This window comes from Phoenix dactylifera, chromosome 3 (genome assembly GCF_051530095.1).
Source record: "Phoenix dactylifera cultivar Ajwa chromosome 3, Ajwa_hap1_PhDact_Kaust_v1.1, whole genome shotgun sequence".
Lineage (NCBI taxonomy): Eukaryota > Viridiplantae > Streptophyta > Magnoliopsida > Arecales > Arecaceae > Phoenix > Phoenix dactylifera.
The window spans coordinates 35,651,335-35,669,556 of NC_143192.1; the positions used below are offsets into that span (position 1 = coordinate 35,651,335).

An 18,222-nucleotide genomic window follows, 5' to 3' on the forward strand; every position below is an offset into this window, starting at 1 on the left:
TTCCAACAACTAGAGATGAAGGGCTTTGTTATCATGCATAGCTTCTTATTATGTGCATGGGTGCTTGTCGGTTCTAGGTCTAGAAAAGTATGTCAACCCAAGTTTGATGGACTTGTACCTACTTCATCGAACTGTACTGCAAATAAATATCCAGCAGGCTGTGTAAGATAAATATTCTCTCCTCTTCTTCTTGAATAATAGCCACGCATTGTACGTAATATGAGTTCATGAATTGATACCTCGTGAGATCTCTCGCTCTCTCTCGCTCGCTCTCTAGGGTTCCCATCCCTCCCCCCACCCTCCACCCATATCTCCTTAAAGATCCACTTAAATACGTCCCTGTGTACCTTCTTAAAGATCCACTTAAACACTTAGTTAATTCATGGTCCTGTAGTGATGCAAATATTCTTAATAAAATCTTGTTCACAATTCTCTCAAAAAAAGCGGATTTTATTTCATAAAAGCAAGGAAAAAATGTAGCAAGCAAGTAGTCACACTAGATAAGACTGAGAGTGTGTCTCAGACAATGTAGTAAGACGTGTATATATATTGATCTAAGAGGATTACCTGATTCAATGTGGACTACTTTGACTATTACGAGTATTCAGAATGATTACCAAATTTGATGTGGATCACATTGGCCACTACAAGTATTCAAAAAGATCACCAAACTCGATGTGAAACACTTTGACCACTACAGATATTTAGAAGGATTACTAGACTTAATATAAACACTTTGACCATTACGAGAAGGGCTGGATTGGGTTCAGAAGCGAGATTCGCTACATCGGAAAGCCGAGTCACATGCCTAACTTTCGAAGGCCATAAATTGGTCATACGATGCCCTATTAAGATGTTTTTTTTTTAAATAAGTATTTTTTTGAGATCTACAACTTTGAACCAACCTCTTAGGAGATTGAATTAGGCCGAAATTGTATCGTTTATGCCTCAGAACAGACTGGTTAAACCAAAAGTTTTCTTTTTGAGTAAGATTTTGACCGAGTGTAGCTCTCTATCCGAGAAAAATCAGGCGAAGAGATAGAAGATAGAGTTGATATAGAAGTAGAGATCTATCTTCTAAATTTTTTTTAGTTTTTTTAGAATATTTTTATTAATCAAATTTATTTTAGAATATTTAGTCCTATTCGAACTAGGTGGAGAATCCAATTCAAATTATGAAAGAGGAGATCTCACTAGTATTATAAATAGGGGCTATGTACCTCAATTTAAGAGGTGAAGGTATCAATAAAAGAAAATGAGACTTAAAGCCCTACTTTCGAGATTCCTCAATCTTCTTTTTATTTTTTTTTAGAGATTCGAGTTAAGCAGATTGAAGAAAATCTATCTTCTCTACGATCGGATCAGATATTGCCTTATTTTAAGTCAAACTAATTTAAAAAATTGAATTTCCAAGGTCATTCATAATACAAAAAAGTTTAGAGTATGAGAATTAGAAAAGATCAATGGAAATATAAATAGGGAGAAACAATTAATTAAATAACATGTAGATATTTGAAGTTAAAAATTGTAGAAGGAAAACAAATTATAAACTTTTAATATAAATTGGAATATATTAAATAAAATTGAAGATAGTTGACAAACATTTTCTACTAAAATTTAAAAACTAAAGGATTTGTTATTTTTAAGAAATAAAGATGTCTTTATTAATTTGAATAAAAGTATTGGTTTCACATAAATAAAAGATTATCATTTACAAAAATATTATGAATAGGAATATATTTATACAAAATTTGCCAAAGATCTTCACTTAGAGAGAGAGTGGCCATGGTTGGAGAAGGGCCTCCAAAACCACTTAAACAAAGTTAGAGAGAGAGAGAGAGAGAAGGGCCATGGTTTGATTTCAAGCTCAAATTCGAGCCTTGTTCATAATTAAAAAAAATATGATTTAAAAACATATTTTGTATTTTAAAATATTAAATTATTAATATATATATTATAAATAGAATATTATATTATTAAAAATATAGATACTAAACTATGCTTGCGAGTCTTCGAGCCGAATATTTTGCAACTCGGGCTTGACTCAAAAAATGGTTCAAGCTACTTGAGCTCAGTAATTGTTGAGTCGAGTCGAGCTTGAGCTCGAACAGCTTGCATGCTGATCGGCTTATTTGCACCCTAGTCCTAATTATGAACATGAACATTTTAGATTATAGGCTAAGCATCAAATCATTAGTTTCTCAATCCAAAATGGATTTCCCCTATTATGGATCCATTATTTAATTTTGATGAGCCCAAAACACTTGAGTATATTTCTTATTATACTAATGAATTTAAGTTAGTGATTCGGGAGAAAATAAACAAAATATTATGATAAATTCATTAGGAAAGATTTTAGAGGTTTTGAGATGGGTTGGGAAAAGTGTTGAACTATATTTTACAAATGGATAGTCCACGAGACGTCTCTCACAAGTCACGAAATGTCTCTGGTACTAAGAGGTTCAATTTGCACACTTCCGAGTCGACTTCTTGCTGAGACGAGACGTCTCCAACCAAAAAGACTAAAATAAGGTTGAAAGTGTCAGTGTGCAAGTCGACTCCCTGAAGCGCGAGTCGTCTCCTGTAGAAGAAAGGCAGAAAGCTGTTTTCTCCGAGCAAAATGCGAGAAGCCTCCCGATGATAGAAGATCATTTTCAGAAAGCCGTCTCTCTCAATAAAGATAGAAGATCATTTTCAATGAAGCAGAATGCGAGATGTCTCCTACTGTGCATGAACCATCTCTCTCAGGAAAGATAGTAGGCCATTATCAATGAGGCAGAATACGAGCCGACTCCAAAGTGTCACGAGTCGTCTCCCGCAAAAATAGCAGAAGGCGATCTTTGAAGAGCCCGATTACGAGCCGACTCCCAACAGGCTCGAGCCGTCTCTTATCTCAAGCGAGCCGTCTCCTAGAATGCCCTAGTCGACTCCAAATCTGTTGGAACTCCAACGGCTAGTTTGTTAGAACATTCAGAGATGGCAGAACGGCTCTTTTCTTCTTCTAACGGCTAGTTTTATGAAAAACGGATTATAAGAAGGTATTCTTAACTGTTCTTTAGTTGGAAGTGAATGAGCATTAAAGCGCTTAAAAAAAGAGGAATAATCTTTGAGTTTTAGTGTGGGATTTCAAGTCAAAATAGAAGAAGAGCTTCTAAGAGTGATCTTTTTGTTTTTCTCAATTTTCAAGCCGCATGATCCTTAAGCAATTCGAGCTATCTGAGGAGGATCAAGAGAGAAAGAAGCCAAGCTCTTTAGCTGCCTTCATTCCAGGCTTTTTCTCTCTTTTCATAATTTTTATTTGCTATATCTGCTTACATTTAAGAAGCTTGTGCTTTGTTAAAACATTGCTTTCATATTTTGTAACTTGATTCAATCAGGGGATTGAATCAAGGAGTTAAGGCATTATCCAAGCCTGAGAATTGGATTGTGTATAAGCAAGTTTGGTTGGGATTTGGTTCTGGTTGGTGATTCAGGGAAAACCAACTAGGTTCCTTGTGATCTCGGATAAAATAATGAGTTGGGTTGTGATCTCGTAAAACAACCAGGCTGTAATATGAGAATTATAGTGAATTCTCAAGTGAGTTTGGGGAGTGGATGTAAGAGCAAGGGTTAGCTCCGAATTACTATAAAACTTGTGTATTTGCATTGTGGCTTATTGCTTACTTAACAGCTTTACTGTAATTGCCTTAATTACTTCAGCTTAAAATTAAGTTAGCCTTCATCAGCAAAGTGTAAGTAGCTTAATTTTTTAAAGGACCCAATTCACGCCCCCCCCCCCTTCTTGGGTTGTCTTCTGGGCAACAAGTGGTATTAGAGCCAAGTGCTCTAGTTTTATTTGTTGACCTAAACATTAAGAACCAAAGATTAGATGGCAACCCCTTTTGGATCTTCTCTAATCAAAGGCCAATCCACCAATAGGCCTCTATTGTTCAATGGAACAAATTACACCTACTGGAAGGGTAGAATGAGAATTTTCATTCAAGCTCTTGATTATGATATTTGGAGCATTATAATTAATGGACCACACATCCCCACACATGTAATAGATAATATTGTTGTCCCCAAATTAGAATGAGATTGGGATGACAATGATAGAAAATTGGCCCAACTTAATGCTAAAGCTATGAATATATTATATTGTGCCTTAGATGCAAATAAATTTATTAGGATCTCTAGTTGTATTTCTACCAAAGAAATATGGGATAGACTTGAGGTTACCCATAAGGGTACCAACCAAGTAAAAGAATCTAAAATAAACATGCTGGTACATAAATATGAATTATTTAAGATGGAACCAACTGAATCTATTACTACCATGTTTACAAGATTCACTGACATAATCAATGGTTTAAAAAGTTTGAAAAAATCTTATACTAACAGTGAACTTGTCAGAAAGATTCTTCGGTCTCTACCTCGGTCATGGGAAGCCAGAGTGACTGCAATTTAAGAAGCTAAAGATCTCAGCACGCTTCCACTTGAAGAACTTTTTGGATCCCTAATGACGCACGAGCTGACCATGAAGCAACACAACGGGGAAGAAGCATCAAGAAAGAAAGTGATAGCATTAAAAGCCGCTGCACACGAGGACTGTGAAGATAATAGCGAAGAAGAAGATGAAGAAGATGAAGATCTGGCTTTTCTTGCAAGAAAATTCAAGAAGTTCTTGAGGAAGAAGAAGTCATTCTTCAACAAGAGATCTGTCGTCAAAGAATCAGAAAGAGATAGAGAGAAGGAAAAGGAACCGGTAATCTGCTATGAGTGCGGAAAACTCGGACACTTTAGATCAGATTGTCACCAATTCAAGAAAATGTTAAGGAAGAAGAAGAAGGCCTTTGTCGCAACTTGGAGCGACAGTGAGGAGTCTTCACCAGAGGATGAACCACAAGAAAAAGGCAAATATCTGCTTAATGGTAGATGATATTGAGGTATTGTTGCCCAGATAGACAACCCAAGAGGGGGGGTGAATTGGGTTTTAAAATAATTTTGCAATTAAAACGTTTGAGGATGACTAATTAATACTTTTGCAAGATGATTAATTAGTTGCTATGTGCTGTGAGTGAAATGAGAGTGAGAGAGAGAGACACAAGCAATCACAAACACAATGTTTATAGTGGTTCGGAGCTAACCCTTGCTCCTACGTCCACTCTCCAAGTCTCACTTGGGAATTCACTATAACCCCTTGGATTACAGCCGGTTGTTTTACAAGCTCACAACCCAACTTGTTGTTTTACGAGCTCACAACGAACTCGGTCGGTTTTCCCAGGCTCACCGACTAGAACCACCCCGATTGTTTTCCCGGGATCACAATCGAACCCTTATACGTTGGTTTTACCCTCGGCTCACCAACCAACCTCTACACTCTTGATTCAATCCCCTGATTGAATCAAGCAAAGACAAGATGGAAAGAACAAGGACAAACAGAAAAACAGAACTTCTAAAAAGCAGATATACAGCAATATAAACTAGAGAGAAGTTAAGAGCCCTCAAACACTTTTGAGTTGGAGTAGAGAAGGGCTTCTTGAACTGTGAGTCTCCTCTTGAATGTCTGGTCGACTTGAAGGTAGGAGGAGACTTCTTTAAATGCTGGGAAGTGGTAGCTGGATGGAGTTAATGGCGCTCTTCCTTCTTTTCTGTTGAAAACCAGTTGGCAGAGATAGGATGCTTAATTTCTTTGAGTGGAATGGTGCTTCTCTGCCTTGCTACAGTCCTCTGTGGCTATTTAAGCCATCCCCCACGGAAACTAGCCGTTAGACACCTTTTTCTGCCCGTTCTGCACACTCTGCACATCCTGACAATATGTCCGTTGGGGTCGGAGTCGACTCGCGCGATCTGGAGTCGACTCGGCTGTAGCGGGAGTCGACTCATGCTTTTCTGGAGTCGGCTCGGCAACTGTTCCGGATTTGAATTAAAGTGACCTCCGCGACTGGGAGTCGACTCGACTTAACCCGGAGTCGACTCGCCAACTTCTGGAGCTGACTTGCCATTTTCGGAGTCGGCTCATCCCATGAAGTCCATGGAGCTAATTTTTCAACTTGGCCCACTTGAGTCGACTCGACAATCCTGGGAGTCGACTCGGCGCTCAGAGTCCGAACTCCCGATCTTCTGTCTTTTGGCTCGTCCAGTCTTGGAGTCGACTCGAACTGTTCCGGAGTCGACTCGGCTCTCAGTTTCCGAAATACAGCCTTCTGCCTTTTTGATGTAGTGCTGCCTTGGAGTCGACTCGAGCTGTCTGGGAGTCGACTCGGCTCCCAGAGACAATAATTCGGTCTTCTGTCTTTTTGGGGTCGCGCTGTCTCGGAGTCGACTCGCGCATTGCGGGAGTCGACTCGGATCTCAGAGTCCGAAAACTGCTCTCTGACTTTTGCCTTGTGTACCACTGAGAGTCGACCTGCCAACCATCGGAGTCGACTCGCGTTCCACAGGAGTCGACTCGAATCTCAGGGTCGAAAATCGCTCTCTGACGTTTCTGTCTGTAACTCCTTGGAGTCGACTCATACTACTCCGGAGTCGACTCGGTAATCATCGGAGTCGACTCGCGCACTTCAGGAGTCGACTCGCTGACAGGTTTTGAGTTGAGTCTTTCTGTTCGTCTGTCAGTTCTCAGTCGGAGTCGACTCGTAATGATCCGGAGTCGACTCGAGCCCGTGCCAGTGATTCTGATACGCTTGGAGTCGACTCGTAATATCCCGGAGTCGACTCGAGTCTCAGACTTTGGTTCAAACTGACTTCTTAACTTATCCAAAATATCTTGAACCAAGTCTAGAAACACTTAGACAAGATTTTCACTGAAACACTCAATTGAATTCATTAGTAAACAAAAGATATACTCAAATGCTTTGAGCTCATCAAAATCAAATAGGGTTTTAATCAATCACTCCACAATCTCCTCCTTTTTGATGATGACAAAATATTGAGTATATGTAAAGTGAATTGCTCAATAAACAAGGAAATGAAATCTATAAATGAATTCAAGTGTCTGGTTTTTTAATTTATCCAAACTTGAAAGGTGTGAAACAATAAATTTTGGAGTTAAAGCTCCCCCTTTCATTTGGAATTATATAAGCCTTCATGTCATGCACTCAATTGTTTGGCTTATATATATTTAATGATTTGACTTTCTTAAAAATTCAGATTCTCCCCCTGATAGGTGCATGAAAATGTACCTTTTAACACTACCACTTTAGGCTAAATTGTTAAGACTTAAGCATGATTTGGATATTTTTATGATATTTTTCTAATCTGAACTTTACTTCACAAAGTGTCCAAGTCTTAATTGATTTTGGTGATTTTATTGTAGGAATGGAGTTAAGAAGATTGAATATCCCATTGTAGTCCGAATGAAATGAAACTTGGTGGAGATGAAGTCGACATGTTGAGGTTTCATATGCATCAAGAATCAGGTCAATTGGAGCTCCAGAGAGAAAGTTATGAAGTTGCAAAGTTAGGTTTCCCTAAACCACTAGCCTGGGCCCTGACAGATCAGACCTTTGTGTAGTATTTTGATGATTTCGGGAGCTACAGAAGTCCAATTGAGATGATTCAAATTTTGTTGGAAACTAGACTTCCAGAGCTTTCAAATGACTATAAGAACATAAAATTTGAAGATCAGATGCGATCTGGAGAGTCTCCCGAACCTCATGCTGACGTTGGTGCTCGAGGGTAAAGTCGGAAAAACACATGCAAACGTGTCTAAGTTGTGTTTCCTAGGGTTTTTAGCCCCAAAATCATATATATACTTGGGTAGCACGCCGTTCTAAGCAGAAAAAAGGCTGCATTACAAAGAAATCATCAAGAGGAGCCAAAAATTCATGGAGAGCTAATTCTTTGGTGAAGCTAGGGATGAACTCGCTTGGATGATGGTAGTTTCATTTATATTTGATCTATGTAATAGATTCTCATGTTGATACAATTTTTGTTTATCATTTCTCATCCATAGATCTTTCTTATGTTGGAATAATCTTGAACCTATTCTTTTCATAGATTCAGCCATGTCTTTTTCTATAGAATTGTTGAGGTGCTTGATTATATCTAGATTTGATTGTTTATCCAGTTAGTGTGATTTTTTGCTGAAATATTGCCATTGGGTATATTTTTGTCTTTGAATCTGAGTCTAAAAGGATAACAATCCTTGGTTTTAAAAGAGGAGAATGATTTTCTAGAATTATCACTAAATATTTTGATTGTAATGCTATATCCTCCAATTAGAGAATCTGGTGCTATGATCTCTAATTGAGTTATCCAATGGATCAAATATGAATGGAATTACCTGATTCAAGTGAGGAATTCCCGATGCTTTGCTGCCATTAATTCTGGTCACATCTTTTCACTACTACAATCTAATTGTCAATTTACTTTTAAACATTCACATCACATTTTACTGCTTTGATATTTCTTTTTAGTTTTGTAGTTCCTTTTAGTGTTCCTACCTTCTCCCTGTGGAATCGACACCCCAATATATACTGCGATAGCCGCGTTATTCTTTGGGCGTAATCAAATTTTGGCGCCGTTGCCGGGGAGAACGGTACAAGAAGCGCTTCAAGGAATAGGTTTGCTGAATTAATTCGTCAAAGCGGTAACCTCGTTCCTTCTTCTTTTTTTTTTTTTTTCTCTTGCTTTTTGTCTTCAGTTTATTTCATTCATAGTTTTGATTTGATTGTGCAAAAAAAATAAAATAAAATAAAATAAAAATAATATACATATATTTTGTGTTGCATGCGTAGGCATAGAGACGAGTTAGGTAGATTTGCAAGAAGACCGGAATTAGAACCTGACACTTTTCCTGTGAATTTGCCCGATACGCCATCTAATTCTAACACCATGAGCAATCACGAAGATCAGCCCATTAGGACTCTCCAGGACTATCTCCATCCTACACGCACAGCCACACCGTCATGCATTATGTTCCCACCCAATGTCCCACAACAGGATTTTAAACCAGGAATGATACAGTTACTTCCTACCTTTCATGGCTTAGAGAATGAAAATCCTTACGTGCACATTAGAGAGTTTGAGGAGGTAGTGGCGACTTTTCATAGTCAACCCGGTACAATAGATACAGTTAGACTTAAGTTTTTTCCATTTTCTCTGAAAGATAGAGCGAAAAGTTGGTTGTATTCACTGAGACCGCGGTCAATAGGATCTTGGGATGAGATGACACAGGTTTTCTTTAACAAATACTTCCCCCACCATAAGACCAGTGGTTTGAAGAGACAGATTTCAACCTTTGCACAAAAGGATAGTGAGACTTTGTATCAGGTGTGGGAGAGGTTTAAAGATTTGTTGAACTTGTGTCCTCATCACGGCTATGAGAGTTGGCGTTTAGTTAGTTACTTTTATGAGGGACTTACACCTAGAGAGCGCCAATTTGTAGAGATGATGTGTAATGGTGAGTTCTTGCAGAAAGATCCGGATGAGGCCATAGAGTACCTGAATGATCTAGCTGAGAAAGCTCATACTTGGACAGGACCTAGTGCGACTGATAGTACTAGTAGGTCACGACCTACAGCTACTCCTTCTAGTGGAGGAATTTACCATCTTAGAGAGGAGGATAATCTCAAGGCCCGGATAGAAATTCTGACTAGGGAGTTAGAGGCCTTAAAAACAAAGGATACAAAGGTTACGCATACTGTTTCTCGTGTTGAGTCCCATGGACCCTGTTTTGTATGTGGTGGAGTGGATCACCTAGCTCAGGATTGTCCCACATTTGCTGAAATGAGGGGTGTGTATGAGGAACATTGTAATGCCCTAGGTATGTACAAGAAGCCTTTTACACCCTTTTCAAATACCTATAATCCTGGTTGGAGGAACCATCCTCACTTTAGTTGGAAATCTGACCCGCAACATCCTGCACAACCACAGCTGCCTAGAGCTTATTCTACACCTCCATACCATGCCCCATCTTCTAGGAATCCTTTAGAGGACACACTACATGCTTCTATTGAGGCTCAGAATAAGACAAACCAGAAGTTTGAATCAATGATTACTCAGGTGGTTGAGGAAAATAAAGAGATTAGGAGTCAAGTGTCTAAGTTGATTAGTGCTTTAACCGTAAATGAGCGAGGAAAATTTCCATCGCAAGCTCAACCCAATCCCCAAGGTCAGCATATGGCACAAACTTCTAATCCTGATAGGCAAGATCTTAAGGAGGTTAATTCCATAACTACTCGAAGTGGTAAGGTTATAGAAAGGGTTCCCAAGCCTAAGGACACACAAGAGAAGTTGAGTAGTGATGTAGTTGATGTTCCAAGAGAGGAAGAGATAGTGAAGAGTCCAGTTAGAGTGCCCTTTCCTCAAGCTCTCAAGTCTACCTCAAGAGTTATGGACCATAGTAGCGAGATCCTAGAGAACCTAAGGCAAGTGAAAATTAATCTTCCTTTGTTACATGTGATAAAACAGGTTCCAACTTATGCAAAGGTCCTTAAAGATTTGTGCACTGTAAAAAGAAAACACCATGTTAAGAAAACAGCTTTTCTAACGGAACAAGTAAGTGCTTTGATTGAACAGAGAATCCCACCAAAATATAAGGACCCAGGATGCCCCACAATTTCTTGTATTATTGGGAATCATGAGTTTGCACAGGCCTTACTTGATTTGGGAGCTAGTGTCAATCTCATGCCTTATTCTGTTTACTTGCAATTGGGATTAGGAGAGATCAAACCCACCTCTGTGGTCTTACAGTTAGCTGATCGGTCAGTAAAGATACCAAGGGGGATAGTTGAGGATGTGTTAATTCAAGTTGATAAATTTTACTATCCTGTTGATTTCTTGATTCTAGACACACACTCTGTTGTTATTTCTGAATCAAAAATCCCCATTATTTTAGGTAGACCTTTTCTTGCCACCGCTAATGCTCTTATTAATTGCAGGAATGGATTGATGAAGTTGTCCTTTGGGCATATGACCCTTGAGGTCAATATCTTCCACATAAGCAAACAGCCACAGGAGGACGATGAGTGTCACCAAACTTACCTGATAAACACACTTATGCAAGAGGAAGCCATCACAAAACATGACCCCGATCCTCTTGAATATTTTCTTATTAATTCTGGGTTTGATAGCACATTTGACTCTAATGATGTTACTAATATTTGTGCTGTTTTTGATTCATCTCAGGATTATGGGACGAGGACATGGCAACCAAGATTTGAGGAGCTGCCCTTGATGCGAGAACAACCGAAGCCATCTACCATTGAAGCCCCAAAAGTCGAGTTAAAGCCACTGCCTAAGGGTTTAAAACATGCATTTCTTGGTCCAGGTGATACCTTTCCTGTAATAATTTCTTCTGACTTAAGTGCATCACAAGGTAAAAAATTACTTACAACTTTGAATGAGCATAAATCTGCACTTGGTTGGACCATGGCCGACATTAAAGGCATCAGCCCTTTAATTTGTTCTCATAGGATTCACTTGGAGGAGGGAGCTAACCCTCGTAGAGACCCCCAACGCAGGCTAAACCCTACCATGAAAGAAGTTGTGAAAAATGAAGTCTTAAAACTGTTAGATGCGGGTATTATTTATCCGATTGCCGATAGCAAGTGGGTTAGTCCTACGCAGGTAGTTCCTAAAAAGTCAGGTGTCACAGTAGTGAAGAATGATGTAGGAGAATTAGTCCCTACCAAAGCAGCAACCGGGTGGCGCATGTGCATTGATTATAGGAAGTTAAATGCTGCCACTCGCAAAGATCATTTTCCCCTTCCATTCATCGACCAAATCTTAGAGCGTGTAGCTGGTCATCCCTTTTATTGTTTTTTAGATGGTTATTCTGGTTATTATCAAATTGAAATTGCTTTAGAGGACCAAGATAAGACCACTTTTACATGTCCCTTTGGAACTTATGCATTTCGTCGTATGCCATTTGGTTTGTGTAATGCTCCAGCTACCTTTCAAAGGTGCATGATGAGTATTTTTAGTGATATGGTTGAGAATTGCATGGAGGTGTTTATGGATGACTTGACTATTTTTGGTGACTCCTTTGATGTATGTTTGTTTAATTTAAAAAGGGTTCTAGCTCGTTGCAAAGAGAAAGGCCTTGTATTGAATTGGGAGAAATGCCATTTTATGGTGCCTTCGGGTATTGTTTTGGGCCATATTGTTTCCTCTAGGGGAATAGAGGTTGATCAATCCAAAATTGAGTTGATCTCTAAGTTGCCCACACCTAAGACTGTGAAGGATGTTAGATCATTCCTTGGTCATGCTGGTTTCTATAGGAGGTTTATCCAGAATTTTTCTGCCATATCTAGACCATTGTGTAACCTTCTAGTTAAGGATACCCCATTTGAGTGGACACAAGAGTGCCAAGCGGCATTCCAAACGCTTATTGGGAAGCTCACTTCAGCTCCCATTATGCAGCCACCAGATTGGAGTTTACCTTTTGAAATTATGTGTGATGCAAGTGACTACGCAGTAGGGGCTGTCTTAGGTCAACGGAGAGAGGGAAAGCCCTTTGTCATTTATTATGCTAGTAGGACTTTAAATAGTGCTCAAATGAATTATTCTACTACTGAAAAAGAACTACTAGCTGTAGTATTTGCATTAGATAAATTCCGTGCTTATTTGATTGGCTCGCCTATTACAATTTTTACAGATCATGCAGCCCTTAAGTACCTTCTCGCAAAGAAGGATGCTAAGGCGCGATTAATTAGGTGGATCTTGCTTTTGCAGGAATTTAATCTAACCATCAAGGACAAGAAGGGTTTAGAGAATGGGGTGGCTGATCACCTCTCAAGGTTAATATTTGAGGATACTACAGATACACCACCGATCCGTGATGATTTTCCAGATGAACAATTATTTTCTATCACCTCCATGCCGTGGTTTGCACATATTGTCAATTATTTGGTAACAGGTGAGATGCCATCAGACTGGAATGCACAGGATAAGCAGAAGTTCTTAACAGAGGTACGTTCTTTTTATTGGGATGATCCACATCTTTTTAAGTACTGTCCTGACCAAATTATGAGGAGATGTATCCCAGATGATGAGATAGCAAGTGTCTTAGAATTCTGTCATTCCCAAGCTTGTGGAGGCCATTTCTCTATGAAGAAAACCGCTGCAAAAATTTTGCAGTGTGGATTTTATTGGCCATCATTGTTTCGAGACACAAATGTTTATTGTCGTTCTTGTGAGAAATGTCAAAAATTAGGAGCTTTGTCCCGTCGTAATATGATGCCTTTGAATCCAATTTTAGTGATAGAAATTTTTGATTGCTGGGGTATAGATTTTATGGGACCGTTTCCTCCTTCTTTTGGTTATCTATATATTATTGTTGCAGTAGATTATGTGTCCAAATGGGTAGAGGCTGCAACTTGTAGGAACAATGACAATAAGACAGTAATTAAATTTCTAAAGGAAAATGTGTTGTCTCGTTTTGGTACACCACGTGTTATCATTAGTGACCGGGGTACACATTTTTGTAACCGTTCCTTTGAAGCATTGATGAGGAAGTATGGGGTGGTGCATAAGATTTCTACAGCTTACCATCCTCAAACAAGTGGGCAGGTAGAGCTTGCTAATAGAGAGATTAAGCGTATTTTAGAGAAAACGGTTAACCCCGACCGAAAGGATTGGTCATTGCGATTAACTGATGCACTTTGGGCATACCGTACAGCTTTCAAGACCCCCCTAGGCATGTCACCTTATAGGCTTGTTTTTGGTAAACCTTGCCACCTACCGGTAGAGCTAGAACATAGAGCCTATTGGGCTATTAAGAACTTTAACTTTGATTTACCTGAAGCCGGTGAGCTTAGGAAGTTCCAGATGACCGAGTTAGAAGAGTTGCGAAATGAAGCTTATGAAAATTCTAAAATTTACAAGGCTAAGATGAAGGCATTTCATGATAGAAATATTCTTAGAAAAACGTTTGCACCTAATCAACGAGTATACTTATATGATTCTAGGCTTCATAAACACCCTGGTAAATTACGATCTAGGTGGACTGGTCCTTTTGTGGTAAAGCATACATTTGAGAATGTAGCGGTAGAGATAGAAGATCCTAGAGATGGTCGGATGCTTAAGGTAAATGGCCAGAGACTCAAGCCGGTCCTTGAGAAAGAGGCTCCAGTAGAGGAAGATATTCTTCTCATGGACCCCGTCTACGAACAGTGATGCTATGCCCATGCAGGTACGTTTCTCTTTTTCCTTGTTTCTTTTTGTTTTTCTTTATTTTGTCCTTGTTTCAGTTTTTGTTTTTGCTTGTTTTGTTTTATTTTGTTTGGTTTCCTTAGTTTAATTTTCAGGTTTGCCAGCTTCCTGTTTTTACCATGGATTTGTGCTCCGCTAATCAGGTGACCTCTATCCTATTTTGTTTTCTATGCTTTTATTTCCATACATTGAGGACAATGTCATGTTTTAGTTGGGGGAGGGCAGCCCATGTGTATATGTTTTTGCATGAATTTGCTTTAAAAAAAAAAAACAAATGATTACAGAGTATTTTTGCTGGAGTCAATTTTTCTATCTTAGTCACACTATTAAGACACCCTTTGAATTCTTTTTTTATGCACGCATCTAAGCCTTGTGGTTTGATGGATGTTCAATGCATACAATTAGAGAACTCTCAAACTTAAGTATTTACGCATTGGTGAGTATTAGAGAGAGAGAGAGAGAGTTCATCATGTTCAGAGACTTGTGGCATGCGTTCATTGATTTTTTTGAATTGGTTGCTCTATTGGGAATTTTTATTGCACAGTTTGTGGTATGTTGGTTGATTATACTTAGGAGATGATGAAGGTCAATTTAGGATGAACGTTTGAGCCTTTCAAGCTAACCCATGTTTTATCCATTAGAAGCCATTTTGAGCCGAAAAAAAAAAGAACCCTTTCCTTTGTAAACCCATATGTCCTTACCCCCCCCCCCCCCCTCCACATTGGAGTTGAGCCTAAATTATTATATCTTTCCTACCTTTTACTTTCAAGTACATGCTAGGGATGATAAATAATTGGTCCGCAAATAATGAAGACAAGAAAGGGGATGTACTGTGGTGGTTTCTCATTGGTGCTGTCAGGTTTGCTGAAATGGACTCCATAATTGCAACCAAAGGTTGTGTTAAAAAAAAAAAAAAAAAAGGGAAGAAGAAAAAGAAAAGAAAGAAACAAATCAACTCCACCAGCAGCTTCAGCTTTCTATTACCACAGGCCTTGAAAATGTCTCAGGCTCTAATCTCCATTCTGAAAATGATTCTATTGGTTCCCAAACTGCTTGTCACAGGTTCAAAATGCTAGTATGAAGTTGTTGATGAAATAACCAAATGGTATGACTAGCGTGAAAAAAAAAAAGAAAAAAAAAAGAAGAAGAAAAAAAAAAAGGGTACAAGCGGTTTGAGGAAGTTGTGCTTGATGTTATATCTTGTGAAGACCTCTAGCATGTACTGGAAAGTTCTTTTGAATTCTCTTATCCATCCTTTTATTATTTTTATTTTACTTAACTTTAGCCTCATTACAACCTTTTATTATTGACCTTTTTGATCCTAAGTGGGTTTGTGGTAAGAATGGTTGAGTTCCCAATGGTTGGTGATCCTATCATAAGATCAATGCTTGTTTGTTGCTTGTTCATGAACACTTGCCTTCTCATATATTTGTGTGAACACCCTTTCTCAACTCCATAGAGAGACCCCTTACACCAGTCTACTATTGAATATTATACCTGTGAGATATGGAGTTGAAGCTTTTGTTTGAAATGTTCTCGACGTTGTATGTGTCAGGGTTGGTGGTAAGATGGTTACGGCTTAGAGTACACACACACACGAATTCTGGGAGTTGCTCTTGATGGACTGATTTTGATAGTATTGTTGATCTCTTGCAAGTACTTTGTTTGTTATACTTGAATATTATTGCTTAGCTCATGCAAAAGCTGTCTACACTGGGTTGGATATAGTCCGTTCTTTTTCTTCGCTTAAATTGCTAGGGACTAGCAATAAGCTGGTTGGGAGGTGTGATAGGTGCATGAAAATGTACCTTTTAACACTACCACTTTAGGCTAAATTGTTAAGACTTAAGCATGATTTGGATATTTTTATGATATTTTTCTAATCTGAACTTTACTTCACAAAGTGTCCAAGTCTTAATTGATTTTGGTGATTTTATTGTAGGAATGGAGTTAAGAAGATTGAATATCCCATTGTAGTCCGAATGAAATGAAACTTGGTGGAGATGAAGTCGACATGTTGAGGTTTCATATGCATCAAGAATCAGGTCAATTGGAGCTCCAGAGAGAAAGTTATGAAGTTGCAAAGTTAGGTTTCCCTAAACCACTAGCCTGGGCCCTGACAGATCAGACCTTTGTGTAGTATTTTGATGATTTCGGGAGCTACAGAAGTCCAATTGAGATGATTCAAATTTTGTTGGAAACTAGACTTCCAGAGCTTTCAAATGACTATAAGAACATAAAATTTGAAGATCAGATGCGATCTGGAGAGTCTCCCGAACCTCATGCTGACGTTGGTGCTCGAGGGTAAAGTCGGAAAAACACATGCAAACGTGTCTAAGTTGTGTTTCCTAGGGTTTTTAGCCCCAAAATCATATATATACTTGGGTAGCACGCCGTTCTAAGCAGAAAAAAGGCTGCATTACAAAGAAATCATCAAGAGGAGCCAAAAATTCATGGAGAGCTAATTCTTTGGTGAAGCTAGGGATGAACTCGCTTGGATGATGGTAGTTTCATTTATATTTGATCTATGTAATAGATTCTCATGTTGATACAATTTTTGTTTATCATTTCTCATCCATAGATCTTTCTTATGTTGGAATAATCTTGAACCTATTCTTTTCATAGATTCAGCCATGTCTTTTTCTATAGAATTGTTGAGGTGCTTGATTATATCTAGATTTGATTGTTTATCCAGTTAGTGTGATTTTTTGCTGAAATATTGCCATTGGGTATATTTTTGTCTTTGAATCTGAGTCTAAAAGGATAACAATCCTTGGTTTTAAAAGAGGAGAATGATTTTCTAGAATTATCACTAAATATTTTGATTGTAATGCTATATCCTCCAATTAGAGAATCTGGTGCTATGATCTCTAATTGAGTTATCCAATGGATCAAATATGAATGGAATTACCTGATTCAAGTGAGGAATTCCCGATGCTTTGCTGCCATTAATTCTGGTCACATCTTTTCACTACTACAATCTAATTGTCAATTTACTTTTAAACATTCACATCACATTTTACTGCTTTGATATTTCTTTTTAGTTTTGTAGTTCCTTTTAGTGTTCCTACCTTCTCCCTGTGGAATCGACACCCCAATATATACTGCGATAGCCGCGTTATTCTTTGGGCGTAATCACCCCCTCAACATATGCATTCTACTTTGTTTTGATTCTCTGAATTTCCTTTTAATGCATTGAAGTTTTTGAACTGAAATTTTTGGTTTTTAGAGGGAAAATCTGTCAATTTGTTCTTGAGTAGGATTCAACTAATCTCCGAATATCCCTTGAATAGATTCTGGAGATTACTCCATTAGGAGCCCCAACAGAGAGATAATGAGCCTCGAGGTACCAAATCCACTAAGAACAAATTATGTTTTAATTTTTGATTTCTTTTATGTTGATTCCATTTACATATCTATTAAATATTTCTCCCCCTTTTTGTCATCGTATCAAAAAGGAAGTGAGTATAACACGCAATCATTTAGAGAGCAAATTGCACAAAATTGAAGAGAATATGTCTACTCATTGTATTGATGTGTATGTAAATACATTTGTGAATACAATAAGTAAAGCAAAAAGAATACATGTCAAAATACAAAAAGATATCTAAGGCTTCCTCGAGGAGGATGCGGCTCCCCGGGGCATGCGCTCTGCAAGTAGTGTGACTGCATTGGTGACGTGCTCGAGCTGTCGGATAATGGCCGAGGTGGCCCTGCTATGTGTCGTATCGAGCTCGGTCACCGACTGCTGAAGTGTGTCAAGCTTGGCGATGAGCACATTCGCCAAGCGCTCGGCCCCCTGGGTAGTGGTGCCCATGTCGTGTCGCATGTCATCGCGCATCTTTCGAGTGGTGCTCGTGACTTCGCTCATGCTGTGGAACTGGGCTTGGATCAGGAACCTTACATTGTAGATCTCTTCCCGCACATGGGCCGTCATCTCAGCCACAGCTGACAGGGAAGGGACCAACGCTGAAGAAGGTGCAGGAGAGGGAGCAGGCACTGAACCCCGGAGCTCCCTAAGTAGGTCGTCCCGGAGATCTCTAACTATCTCCTACCACAACTCCCGGAGCTGCTCAGGAGCGA

At 38.9% G+C, this 18,222-nt stretch overlaps 1 protein-coding gene and 1 non-coding gene across 2 annotated transcripts; one reads left to right on the forward strand and one right to left on the reverse strand.

Annotated features, from left to right (window-relative positions):
• The first annotated feature begins 6,469 nt into the window (after window positions 1–6,469).
• On the forward strand, window positions 6,470–16,721 carry LOC120109113 (uncharacterized). The gene has a single exon (XM_039122854.3). It carries the CDS (start codon window positions 8,713–8,715, stop codon window positions 14,101–14,103), a length of 5,391 nt encoding a protein of 1,796 aa, XP_038978782.3. The 5' UTR covers window positions 6,470–8,712; the 3' UTR covers window positions 14,104–16,721.
• Window positions 9,198–9,305, reverse strand: LOC113462038 (small nucleolar RNA R71). The gene has a single exon (XR_003384275.2). It is a non-coding gene; the product is annotated as a small nucleolar RNA R71 (small nucleolar RNA).
• Window positions 16,722–18,222: the final 1,501 nt, after the last annotated feature.